Below are 13,661 nucleotides of genomic sequence, written 5' to 3'. Positions count from 1 at the left end.
AAATGGATCAAACCACTTAATCAGCTTTCAGGCTTTTCATTCAAAAGCCTGGCTGTGCTGCTACCTAAAAAGGCTATGCCAAGACGAAGTCTTTGACCTCTACTTGGCAAAACTGCTAACAGATGGAACAGATGAGCTGCAGCGTGGAATTTTCTTGTAGGCCGTTAGCTTCCGAGTGGAGACCCTTTTATTACGCTGCAAATCACCATACACTGACCACTTAATACTAACAGATGTAAGCTGTCACTAAGGAGAATGTAGTTACAAGTGAAATGCTGCTTGATTCTGCGACTACAAATAAAAACCTTTCCCTTGATTGCTCTCTCGCAGCCATACTGTGTGTAAATCATCTGCACGCACTGTAAAGAAACCACAGAGAGAAATCCCACAATCCGTCACCATGGTCGTTCCAGCCTCTCCGATATGAGAAGATGTAATCTCCGCATCGGTTCTCGCCGTCGTTGGAAGTCGTGCATCTTCTTTTGTGTGGCTTCTCTGCTTGTGTAAACTGCTTCTGGTGAGGTGCAGCCATTCCGGAGGCCCCCCGCCCTCTGCAGCTCAGCTCAGAACAAAAAAAGACAAAAGGGCCTCTCTGCTGTAGCCTGCACTCACAGCTGTGATAAGGCTCGGAGTGTTTGCCGTTGTGGAACCTGCTGGGCCATGTCAGGCTTATTCCGATTATTGATGCACTGTGGCATTTCACAGAGGGTGACCATCTGATAAGGCTTCAGCTGATAATGAAAAATAAGAAAACCTCCCCACTGGCCTCTGAGCTGGGGGGCTGCATTCATCTTACTGGCAGGCTTTGATGTTCGAAAACATCTCAACTGTTGTGAAATTTCGGATAGTCTTAACAGTAATTACTCATCACTTTAAAAATGATGCTCTAAATAAAAATATTTGTGCCTGGTATGCACAGATGTGTAACCAACAGCTGTGAGATTTAAACAACTGAAGTACAAAATTCTCAATATAAGATAAAAGCACTAATTCTGTCAGAAAATTTTGGTACCCTGCGTATCTAAATACCTCTCAATACAGTTTTTATGCCATTTCTTTCAGTTCAAATATGTGTTTATCTTAAAAAAATAATAAAGGTCCACAGGCTGTGCTAGCAACTCTGTGAGGCAGTACTTAGGTTTGACCTAAATACTGACATTAGCATCCTAACAAGCTCAATGACAACACTAATATTTGGATATTTAGTAAATATAATGTTTATACATGTTTATACAGCAGAGACTGATGGGAATTTTTTTTTTTTTTTTTTTTTTTTTAAAGTAATTTGCTCAGAAATCTAAACAAAAACTAAAAGGCCATCAACCTGATGATGGCACTAGAGGTAAAGCATTAGCATGACCAAAGTAATTACAGATCATCTTGCTTAGGAAATGGATGCCTGTAACATATTTCACGCTAATTCATATAATAGTGGTTCAGACATTTCACTCAAACCACAAATCTGTTAACAGTGATGTCATGAAATGTCTTGCAAATATTTACTTTTGACCGACCACCAGTTCGAAACCCCAAATATTCAAATTACAGTAAAGTAATACCAAGAGAAGCAGCAAATCTTCACATTTAAGAACAGGGAAATAAAAAGAGACAATCAATTCTTAAACTTGTTACCGATTATTTTAGACTATTAATTGTTAAATTAAACAACTAATTGATAAATACATTTCAAACTCATATCAGTACCAGAAGAAAATATCAGTAAGGTTTTTGAAGTCATTAGGATTTACCCTTCAGATGCCATCCCAGAACCACACCACCAGCAAAGATAAATATTATTATTATAAGTATTCTTATCATTGAGCTTCAATGGGAAGGCCAGGTTATTGTCATTGCAATTAAGGAAACAGATATGATAATAACATATATGAAGGAAGAAACTCAATGTGTTTAGGCTTCAATATTTTCTTCAGAGGCAGTCCTGGAGAGTTTATACAACCCACTGTAATCCAAGGTCAAAGCCATTATTCTGTTTAGGGACACACACGTACACACAAAACCAAGCATGGGAAAACAAAGCTTTGAGAAGCTGAATCACAGGCGGCAGTCAATGCTGCTCACCACAAAAAAAAAAAAATCAGCTGAATTCTGGATAATACCACTGGAATTCATGTTGCATGAAACAGCCAGTCCACAGCTGAAATAAAAGACCAAAAAAATAAATATGATTCTTTATAATATGCTATCTATGTTCTTTTCCTTAGGGTAAGATGATCTTGTGTCACTCTGCTCAACCTGGCCTCCCCGGGAGAGTCTGCCAACCCACTGCTGTCTCATGGACACAGACAACTGGCCTAGCAAGGAGTGTGCAAATACCAGTGTGAACCCAGGGCAAGTTGTGGGTATTGTAGCCCAAAGCTTTAAAAATTAAAGTGATTTCTGACTGTGAACCCAATCTGGAAATTAAAGGTAGTGATTTCATAGCCAGGTGAGCTGGAGTGAGGAAATTGTACCTGTGATGTATGGATGTAGATATCTGTGTCACAAAGGGAAAAAAAGAACACTGTACATACCTAGACTGCAAGTGTAACAAAAGAAACTAATGAATCACCATAAGCTCCAGTTCAACAACATTTCTTTGCGTTAGGTCAAATAAATATTGGCACCTGGACAATGAACACAAAACAGTATCATGTCAAGGACTGTTCTTGTTGTTCTGTGTATGTACTGTATGTCAGGCTGACATCAGGGTGGAGCAGCAATGCACACACACTGCACACACACTGCACACACACTGCACACACACTGCACACACTGCACACACTGCACACACACTGCACACACACTGCACACACAGTCAGACAGCACATGTGCAAGCCCCACAGCTGAAACCTGAGCCTGCCCTTTGGTTTGTGACACGAGAAACCTACGCTGTCCTCCCAGAGAGAGAACATGGGAGGAAGGGGAGCTTTGGGGCAGAGAGCAGGGTTACTGAGGAGAGCTAGCTAATCTGGTAATTATGTCTGTTGCTGCTGCTGCTAAATCCGCCACTTCTGGAAAGGTCGAGACAAAACAGCATGAGATAACAAGAGTTATGAAAAGTTCATGGTTCATCCCACACAGGGAAAACAAACGGGGGAAAGAGCATAAGATAAAGTAGGAGATGCAGTGATCAGATGGATGCAATGTGAGGGAGTAGAGAAAGTCTGCTGGCACACTCTGGGTCTACCCATCATGACAGAGGCACACAGTTAGATTGTGGGTCATGGATAGGGTTGAATGGCTCTATTGCAAGACACCTGAAAATAGCAAAGAGGAGCCTATCATGCAGTTATTTTGACACTTGCCAAGGTGCTACTTACAGATACAAAGTAGGGACATAGAATATGTGCAATTAAGAGATGCATAAGATATGTTGATGTGTTTGTTCCCTTCTGCTTTTTATGTGGATTGCCTAAGCAGGTCTCTGTATCGTCATAATAATCAAATGACTATACATAGAGAAAAGGGATTACTTGTAGGAACAAACTTATTGAAAATTACTACCCAACACTAGTTATCCTCATGTCTATGGAGCAACTTTTAGGTCATTGTCATTGTTAGCCACAGTGTTTAGCCACAAAAGAGCCAAATAGTTAATTCATGACCTGGTAGAGAATAAAGATAAAGATATTTCTGATTATAAATTGTATCATTATCGGTTTTATATCAATACCGTTATTGGCCTCAAAATGCAGTATCAGTTGGGCTATATAATGTATGTAATAACTCAAGCACAGGACAATAAATACTTGCAAACGTGTTATTGTACACCATACAAGAATACTTCGGCTGTGCACGCTTGTGTGAAAAGGCATTTATTCTGTCTTGAGTGGCCTCAAGTGGCTTATCTCACCTCTCCAGCTACAAAGAACAGCAGCGGTGTCTCCTCCTCCTTAGCTTTGTACTTCGCCATGAGCTTCTCTGCTATTGGTTGAATCAGCTCCTTGGCTGGCTCCAACTCTCCCTCCTCCTCAGCATCTGAATGAACCAAGAAAGAGACACAGAAATATGTTAGAAACAAGAAAAAAGCCACCTGGTACGGGAAAAAAAAAATGCACAGATGAGAGAAACAAGAAGCAAGGAAGGAGATGTGACTGCTGGAAAGATGTATCGATATAGATCTCCTCTGTCTTGTATGCAATCCAGTTTAATCTCAAAAGCCACCAGGGTGGTCTCACATATTTAGTCTTAACTCTTTTCTGACATTGTTGTGCTGTTTTATAATGTCCAGGTTTGACATTTAGTTCTTCTTGGTCCTCACAACTGCAGGGCATTAAAGATCTTTTTTCAATTTTTTTTTTCACAAACCCACAGCCTTTTCCTTCTTTGCATCCTATATATTAGCATATAAATAGATTACATTTCCCACAGACCTTTGGACCTTTTGACACTTGAAGAATTTGCCAGATTCTGACATTTAATATACTCCACAAACAGTAGGCTAAATGCCACTTCATTCACTCAAGCAGTTCAAGGAAGAGCCCCATGCGGAGCTGCATCATAAATGCCTGTCTTCTTACCCACAAACAGGACAAGGCAGGGCCCCTCGTGGAGCTGCACGGCGTTGGATTCGCTGAGTTCGAGCACGGGCCTAGGGTGCCAGGGAAAGAGCCGGCACTCTGGGTCATTCAGCACTTCCACGCGGCCCTGTCGGGTGATCATGTGACCCTCTGCATCCAGCAAAATCAGCGTAGGAATACCTAGGGAGGTAGACAGATGAGGTTAAGATAGTGTGAAGGAAAAAAGGGAGGAGGGGAGGATATGTGCAACAATGTGGGAGGAGGTTTAGGTCATTTCTGTTAATTCTGTCTTTGTGACGCAGACTATTCCCTCTCCCACTAAGAGTTTTTTGGTTGTGAGTGTGTTTTAAACGTTTCCAAACAGTTTTTTGTGTCACCGGTGCCTTTCACCTCCCTCCATTGGCTCTCACTGTCCTCCACATTACAATCTCCTTGCTTTATTAACAGCTTTATCAGAAACAGAAACCAGCACAGGAAGCAGAAAGAGTAAATGAATCAGTGTATTCCTGTCTGAAGTCAACAGACGTGGAGGCTGTTGTGTACTGCAGGGAGGAGGGCAGAGGGGCAGTGTTGACTCGTCCTCTGTGCATTCCTCACATTCTTTACAGAAGAGGCCAAGCGCAAGCTCTTGCTAACATCAGAGAACAGACTTGGAGAAAAAAAGTGAGGCACAAAGACAGAGGTGAAATTGACAGTAAACCTCATAACCAGTCCTCCCTCAGGTTTAAGGGCAATCTGTGTTGCTGATTGCCAGCCCAGCACAAAGGGTCACCAGTCATTGTCAGTGTGACACATCTAAGCTATGAACATAAAAAAAATCCTCCTTTCAGATTGAACACACGTAGAGACATTTATAAGAAGGCGTGACGACTGTAAAATACCTTGTATTCCATAGAGTCTGTTGAGTCGTGACCTCCGAGCCTCATCTGAGTATGGCACCGCCAACCATGGCATCTCGCTGAAGTACTGCTTAAAGGACTCCTCTGACCTGGAGGGGACCATCCAAAACAGCGACTGATTAGGTGCTTTCAGTGCTCAGCTGCATAAAGAAGATGACCTTTTTTTGTGCCTTTGACAGGCAGAGGCAGGTGTTTGTGTCAGTGAGTATTAATTTAGCTTACGTTCTAGCACAGTGAATCTCACCTGTCAGCGCTGACAAACACGATCTCAAACTTTTGGCCCGACTCCTTGATAGTTCGATACGATTCCACAAGGACCCGGGTCAAACTGCGGCATGGTGGGCACTAACACAAAGAGAAAAAGCGAGTGTTAAAGGAAGTGAGTGAGTAAATATACAGTGCTTAAAGTGGCAAATGACAGGTTGTAGCAGCTTCTATTGCTTTGGGTATTTCCCTACTCTCTTCCCTACCAAACACCTCCACAAACTAGTAATTCTCTCTTGTTTTTTATCCAACGTCTTTCAAAAATAGCCTGGCCCTCTTAAAGCTCTAATCCCACTGTAATACTCTAGCTTGAGAAAGTTTTTATTCTGTCTGTGTGTGTTTGGAGAGTCCACACTCTATCCAGGCCAGGGGAGCGATGGTATGGCTGGCATTAAGATGACATCAGAGTGCCATGGCAGCAGGAAGATAAACAGACCAGTCTAACTTCCAGCCTCTTTCTCATGCTCTGTGTGTTCTCTCTCTCTCAGCTTGTTGAAACGCTTTTCTTCACTTTTCCACTGGTGAAAATTACAGGATAATATTTTTTAACCACCTCTGTTGCTAGAGGTTTGCCTTCATCAGTGCTGTCTGATGAGGGTGAAAATAACATTTGAGTTAATGATTCTTATTATGACAAAACCAACTGTTGCCTGCCAACAATTTATGGGGGCCAAGGCCAGGTGCTAGTATTTCATGTTTGTAAAATTACTTTAAAAGCAGATAGATATCTATGAGTAACCCAGGGGAATGTGGTGTAGAAAATAGCACAAATAAACTCTATGGCTTTTGTGACTTGTCCTTTTCAGTGCTGTATGGGTCTGGGGTCTGAACCAGCCTTCACACGTCACAATTCTGAAGAGCCGCTCTCTGAGGTTAAGGCTCTGGCAGCTGCTGTGCTGACTGATTTCAGAGGCCTGCACTGCATCTGTTTAGGAGCAGCCCCACAATGATATGACGCCTTTCATGCATCACTGAGTCATGACCGTGACTGGCTATCAGAACGTCAAGCAGAGAAAGACACAACAGTGATGATGTCAGTGGGGGGTGGTAAACGATGCCAACTTTAAAGAGGTCTAGAGGTAGTGGGGAAAGGAGTGACTGGGACATTTGACCACTGTTAATGCAAACACACCAACACAATGGATTTGACTCCACCCTCCTGCTCCATTCTCTTATCTGCCTAGACTAACTGTTCTGCCTCTTCCTGCTCCGCTCTGCTGCTCTTTCTTCTCTTGCATCTCTGTGTTTTGACAGTTGGCCTGAATTGTAAAAAAAAAAAAAAACAAAACAGCGTCCTCTTTGCTCTCCTCTGTTCTCTACACTCACCCAGTGTGCTGAGAAGTACACTCCCACATAGTGGCCCTCCAGAGAGCTGCTGTCTGTTGTCTGTCTGTTGTTTCTGAGCAGAGGCCCTGCCACCACCTCCGCAAACGGCTTTGGCCCCCAGGGGAACTCCAGGCCTGGGAGAAGGTTGGAAAGTGGAGGTGGTGATGAAAATGGGTGGAAGAAAACCACAACAACAAAAAGACCTAGAGACAACTGTGCTTTGAGCTGAATTGCCAACATACCAACATGTTGATGTTCAGGTATAATGTTCAGCAAGTTACAGCAGAGGCTGATGAGAATGTCTTTAGTTTTGCAGGCATTTAGTCACAATCCAAAGTACGGGAGAAATTAAAATTCTGTCCTGATGATGTCAGTGGGCCACCAATCATTACAATTTATGAGGGGAACATCATCTACCAGAGAGTTGTTAAGACATTACACCTACACTAAAATGTCATAGTACTGGCGGCATGTGTACATTACCATTTATTTATCCCTCGTGTAGGCACTTATGTGATTCAAGAAATATTTTTAATAATGATGGGAAGCCATGCCTCCCAATAACATCAGGAACCAGGCCTGCTAGAATCCCCTCCCTCCTGTTCTCTTTCACACTTTTCATTTCCTTTTCAAAGTGTCTTCATTGTTACCATCAAACTCTAGAGATGCATTTGGTGCAGCTGAATGAAAAAGGGCTAATAATAAATAAAACCTTGTATGGCTGGCTTATAATGGCCTCTTTATGTGAGTGCAGTTGTCTAGGGCTTCATCATTAGGCAGGAATGACACGTCTGCACTGTGCTTTTATTGGTGGCCCTAATTGTAAAACTGCACTCCCTCTTTACATCGCAGGCTAGTTTGCTGCCACTCAAGTCAGGCCATTCACTGAGAGTGAATGGCACAGGGTCCTGAATTGTTCACCTCTGCCAGTGTATGTGCATGGCAAACTTTTCCTCTCCTAACCATAGCTGCTGGAGCTGAATTGATTTGTCACATCAGGAGCTGCTCTTGGTTTGCATAATGTGTCAAAAATGAGAGAGATATATAAAAAAAAAAACTGTATGTTTTACTTTGAAAGTGACTGCATCATTTGACAAACCTGGCTAATCACAGGACCATGTCCATCCTTGCTACTTAGGCCAGAGACTAATCGTTGTCTAGCCACATCTATTTGGAAGAACAGCTAATGAATCATGGAAATAATACCGCAGGCTTGCATTGGCTTTCATTAGACAGTGAAATCTGTCACAGTCCTCATGCAAAATCCATTCTGCTTCACTGTTGTCCTGCAATAGTGCCTCTACTCTCTCTCCTCACATGACTAATGGCACTTTTTTTTTTTCTCAAGCTGACCAAACAGGGTATGAAGAGGCAGCATTTTAGACATAATGAAATCTTCTCAGCCACAGCCACGTCCTCTTGTAAAGAAGGGAGCATAAGCCCTCTCTTGTTAATTATCTGTCTCCACTTCAAAGTGCAGAAATTATAGGGTTTGCATATGATGGAGTGAGACGTGGACATACTATAATATTTATGCAGGGACAGCTCATGTTAGATGTTTTGGAGAAAAAGCCAGAGAAGCCAGATTGAGATGGTTTGGACATGTTCAGAGGAGGGACAGTGAATACATTGGTAAAAGGATGCTGAGGTTAGAGCTGCCAGGAAGGAGGCCTAGAGGAAGACCAAAGAGGAGGTTCTTGGATGTAGTGAAGGAGGACATGAGGATAGTTGGTGTGAATTATACAGAGGATAGGGTTAAATGGAGGCAGATGATTCGCTGTGGCGACCCCTGAAGGGAGCAGCCGAAAGGAAAAGAAGAATTAGTAAGTACTGCAGCATCAGCACAATACGAGGGGGAATCGGTTATTGCAAAATGTTTTAGGCAAATGCTAAGTGATGTCGCAATGCAGTATCTACACAGAGAGGTCTGACCAGGCCTCATTAGAAAAAAAATCTGTATGGGAGTTCTGTTTTCTCACCTTTAGGGTCATCTCTGACCACCAGTAGACCATTTCGACACACCACCTTCCCCGTATTTGTGTCCACAAACACCAGAGATGGGATACTGGTTACCTTGTACTTATTCCACAGCTTCATCTGTAGAGAAAAGAGAATGAAACAGGAGGTTGGAAAAATTGAATGGAAAGACTTCACATAACACATTCATATTTATTTTGATTTCAGCTGGAAAAGTGAATTAAAAACAGTCTAAAGTTCTGTCAGTGTGGCTCCAGTATGTTCAGTTTAATAACTGCAGTATAAACAAAACCGAGTGCAATTTGTGTTCAAAGTATTATATTTGGGTTATTGTTTTAAAGAGACTTAAGAGAATTGAAGGTAGAATTAGAAAAATACAGAAGTGAAGTCCAGCCCCTTTAAAGAGGCTGGATTGAGTGAATCGAGGTCCCTGCTGAATCATAACAAGGAATAAAGATGAAAAAAAAAAGAATGTAGTCTTGAGTACTGTGAACTACTGGTGACTTTCACATATGCAATTCAGAGTTTGGCAGCCATTTGTAAATCTATGTTGTCCTTAAATTTCATCATAATATCTCCTATATAACAGGTTGATATTAATCTCATAAGTCAGAGACAGTGTCATTCCCAGTTGAGAGATCAGTGTAGTCCTTGAGATCAAAGAGCAGATTCAAGCAGTCCACATATCTGAGACTGACTTTCCATATCAGAGGGAAAAGTGCTACACTGCGAGTGGAAATTAGCCATGTCTTATGAAGAGCACTGTGCAATATTGCTGCCTCAGCAACTACAGAAGAAGAAGGTGGGGTTCATTTGCATGAAATCCTGAAAGCAGCTCAGAAAGTGTAGACAGGAGAAGGAGCATACTGCCTCCAGATCAGTGTTTTACTGAAAATATATCCTTGTTACCACTGAGCACCAGGTTGATGAAAACCTTTTTGTGAAAAAGTTTTGATACCCAGATTGAATAAGAGAAAGGAAAGCTGGTGCAGAGTACATCTTACTCATATTGTAAGTGTATGACAACATGCGTAACTGCAGAGGTCACAGGCCGCGGGGCCCTTTATGACCACAGAGGTCAGACATTCTGTTCCATGGACAAGACGACCCGGAGCCTCCCAACTATGCTGGCCTGGAAGTCCCTCAAAAGCAAACTTCAGTGTCTGCCACAGTCAACAGATTTACCACACGCTCCATGTTGCTCTGGAAACTCAATCTCTGCTCACAAATTGATGGGGTTAGGGGCATTAACTCTGAGTGCTTCCAAAACCCAAACGTGCACAACACTGCATCTGTGTAATCCTGCAGCCATTTCACTCGGCCTGCCTCCTGCTAGCCAGGCTGATGATGTGGGATTGATGCGACTGAGCGACTGGTTCTGTGTTAGCAATAAAATGTCAAGAAATGTCAGGACCCAGAGGTATGTAGCAGCATATCTGAGAGCTAATGTAATTGTAAAAACAGACAGGTGCTCAAAGTATGACAAGACCTCAATAACAGGCACTACAAACTTCACAGAGACTTCCTCCTTATCCATATCTAGGGTCTGAGGTTAGAGGGTGTCATATGAAGTACTCAAGTTCTCCTGAGTCTGCAGAAAGGTTTGCAGTCAATTGAGGCAGGGTTTTGATTTGTGATTTTAAGCCACATTAAAATGAAAAACATATGGTTTTTCAATCAAATTCATTTTACAATTTGAGCCCTATGTTGTCTCTCTCTTTCTCACTTCAGAGGCAGAACCAATTCTTCTTCTGCGTCTTGCCATTAGTTTACTGTATCCTTGAATTATTTCTGCAGATTTGGCTGCAGATCACAGTTGCCCCTGAATGCTAATCCCTCTGAGAGTTTAGATCTGCCTTAAGAATGAAAAGGCTGGTCTGATTTCAGGGCGAATGACTGACCTTGTAACCACAAAAGCTACATGTCCTCCAGTCTGTTGCAAACAAACAGCTGTCAAATGGATTTCAGCACCATGAAAGACAAGAATTCACCGTGCATGGGTGGGGAGGAAAAGGGGAAATCTCACACGTCACAGCCGCATGTTGAGTTTTTTTTTTTTTTATTGTTAGCCACAGGAAAATCTTCCCCTACAACACAGAAGACAATAGCTCCTGCAGTATCTGTGCCCCCCCCGTCCTAAATTGAAAGCATGAGCCTCCTATGCCACTGCGATCTATTTGCCCAAAACACAGTTTCATTGTCGAGAGCCATGGGCTGTCATCTATGGCTATGGCTCCTACTGTCAAACCTGCCCTGATTGTGTGTTTGCAAAACAATTTCAGGCTGGGTAAAATTTTATTAGCCTGTAACAGGAATAATTACATGAAAGTGTTTCTTACTGTGTTTGCTTAAGAATGCAGAACTATGAAGATTAAAGGACTGGTCAGTTTGGGAAATACACTTATTTGCTTTCTTGTAAAGCTTTAGACTAGAATACCGATTATTTAATATTTCATTTATCAATCACAAATTCCAAACCCTGGTTTTGACTTCTCGAATGTGGAGGAAAAGATGTGGTAGATTAACCGAAAATAAGTGATACAGTCTTAACTGTATGATTTATAGATTTATGAAATAAGTATGTTGCAGAAACACAATAATGGTCAGGCCAAACTAGCTAATTATTATCGAAAGTGCTTGCACAACATCAAGATTGCATATTTCCACTTCTGGCTTTCTCTGAGGGGATTTCTATTCATTATCAATATCAACAGTGTGTGTAACTATATAGCTGAGCAGGAAGCTTGGCTATATAGTTACACACACTGTTTTAAGTGTGGCAATAACCCCCTGTGTGGAGTCCACAAACTGTTACGACTCTAGGGAGGGCTGCAAATCCATACTAACAATTCATTTAGTCTCCTGGACATGCAGCCATTAGCCTCACACTGCACCCAGTGCTCATCATGCTAATTGGATCATGCACAATTGCAGATCCACATCCTGAAGGAAAGCAAATCAGTGCGCTGACTGGGTTGAAAATCTTCTAATAATTTCCCCTCTGATCGAAGAAAATGCTGATTCTTTTTAGGTGCTGCAAATTTTTTATTTTTTTTTAAAACGAGATCAATGGGTGCACTCATTTCTGACCTGCACCCATTATAGACAGCGAGTGAATTAAAAACAAACAAACATGGAAAACAAACCCAGTCCCAAACCCAGTCCCAAGACATCCACATTTCTATGTTAAACGTCATGCGTGGCAGTCACTTTCACGCTTCTTTGCACCTTCAACTCTCTAGTGGTCTAAAACAGTAAAATCTACTCACATCTGCTTTAGTTTTAGCTTAGACCCTTATGAAACCCGTGGAACCTTGTCCTGCAGTGAAATTTGGCCTCTGTCAGTCGTAACTGGTGGGTCTCTACAGTGGCTGTGATGTGGTGAGTTGTCCCTGCGTTGAGAGAACTAGAGTGGAAGAAATTTCATCACTCAGCATGCCCAATTCACCTATAATTGTTCGAGCTCCATCTCCTCACAGATCTGCTTTCACTGGGCCGCTCAGGCCTCAGGCATTTGCCAGACACTCCCATCGCCTCTTGTAACAACAGTGCTACTACAAAGGAAAGCCTTCCACAGCACAGGATATGAAAGATGTGTGATGCAGATAGCTGCACAGTCCTTTATCTTTGAGTGTTACAAGAAGGAAAAATGGTAATAAGCTGTGTTTTTGTATTTTATATAGTGCTGTCAATCAATTAAACACTTTAATTGCATGATATCCACAGTTAAATGTGATTAATCACAAAATAATCACATCTGCTGTATCTGTTCTAAATGTACCTTAAAAGCACATTTTCACAAGTTTTTAATGATCATGATAGGAGTGGACACTTACATTTGCTTGGTTTTGTTATTACTGCATCAACCCAAAACAATTATTTTTTGTGTTGAGGGACATTTATTGGCCCAATTAATAGTGCAAACTGGGACAAACACCTAAGGTGGTCCACATTATCCAGAAGGGGCACAGTGGAAATCATGTTCCAGTTTGATCTGATTAACTTGATCTTCAAAAGATTAAAGTGTTTCAAAATAAGATGAAATGTTAGTACAATAGTCTTTTTGCACAGTAAAGATAATGGGCAGGTAGGAAATGGCTTTATGTATTCCCATTTAATCTGGCTGTTAAGTGTGTGAAGCAGTTTCTTAGAAAATGGGAGGGTGTCTGCCCAATGGACTGACCACCCCCCTCAAGACACGTTCAACAAAAGCCTATGTCGTTTAGTGGGACGTTTTTATTGAAAGTGCCCCGCAGGCGGAGTCATCTCTGACCGTAAAGATTTACTGTAGCGGTGCAGGGGAGAGCAGGCTGCATGGGCAGGACCTCTTGGTTGGCCATTTGGCCATTTAGAAACCAAGTCATCACCTGTGCAACATGGAAGACTTTATCTGCAAATGGATGCAAACTAGCATATTAGTGCACACCAGCATCAACAGTTCATTTGTTGGGATTGCTAAAATATGTTCTTCGTTTTTTCTCTTTATTATTTTTATTTTTATTCCGCCGTTTTTCGGTCGCTATCTAGTCCTACACCGTTCGACGTAGAAACGTCATTCAAACACCGTCGCGTTCAGCTCGATGAGGAGATGGGTGCTTCTACTTTTTTCAGCGATATCTTTCATAATTTCCGAAATATTCCAGGTTTTGTCGGAATTTTTTCTCATAGGAATGAA

The 13,661-nt window shown here is 41.9% G+C and overlaps 1 protein-coding gene across 3 annotated transcripts in view; it reads right to left on the bottom strand.

Annotated features, from left to right (window-relative positions):
• Window positions 1–13,661, bottom strand: part of nxn (nucleoredoxin) — a 49,954-nt gene that overhangs the window by 2,564 nt on the left and 33,729 nt on the right. For 2 of the 3 annotated variants that reach the window (XM_026299136.1, XM_026299134.1), the window contains exons 2-7: window positions 8,989–9,106; window positions 7,010–7,143; window positions 5,664–5,764; window positions 5,402–5,508; window positions 4,521–4,700; window positions 3,854–3,978 (exon numbers count right to left, since the gene is read on the bottom strand). In XM_026299136.1, coding sequence (XP_026154921.1) covers window positions 3,854–3,978; window positions 4,521–4,700; window positions 5,402–5,508; window positions 5,664–5,764; window positions 7,010–7,143; window positions 8,989–9,106 — 765 coding nt within the window. Of the gene's footprint in view, window positions 1–2,793; window positions 3,258–3,853; window positions 3,979–4,520; window positions 4,701–5,401; window positions 5,509–5,663; window positions 5,765–7,009; window positions 7,144–8,988; window positions 9,107–13,661 lie in introns of those variants that run through there. The other variant, XM_026299135.2, reaches the window with a different exon arrangement.

This window comes from Mastacembelus armatus, chromosome 13 (assembly GCF_900324485.2).
Source record: "Mastacembelus armatus chromosome 13, fMasArm1.2, whole genome shotgun sequence".
Taxonomy (NCBI): domain Eukaryota; kingdom Metazoa; phylum Chordata; class Actinopteri; order Synbranchiformes; family Mastacembelidae; genus Mastacembelus; species Mastacembelus armatus.
The sequence above is the reverse complement of the archived record's forward strand: the minus strand, read 5'-3'. Positions and strand labels throughout refer to the sequence as shown.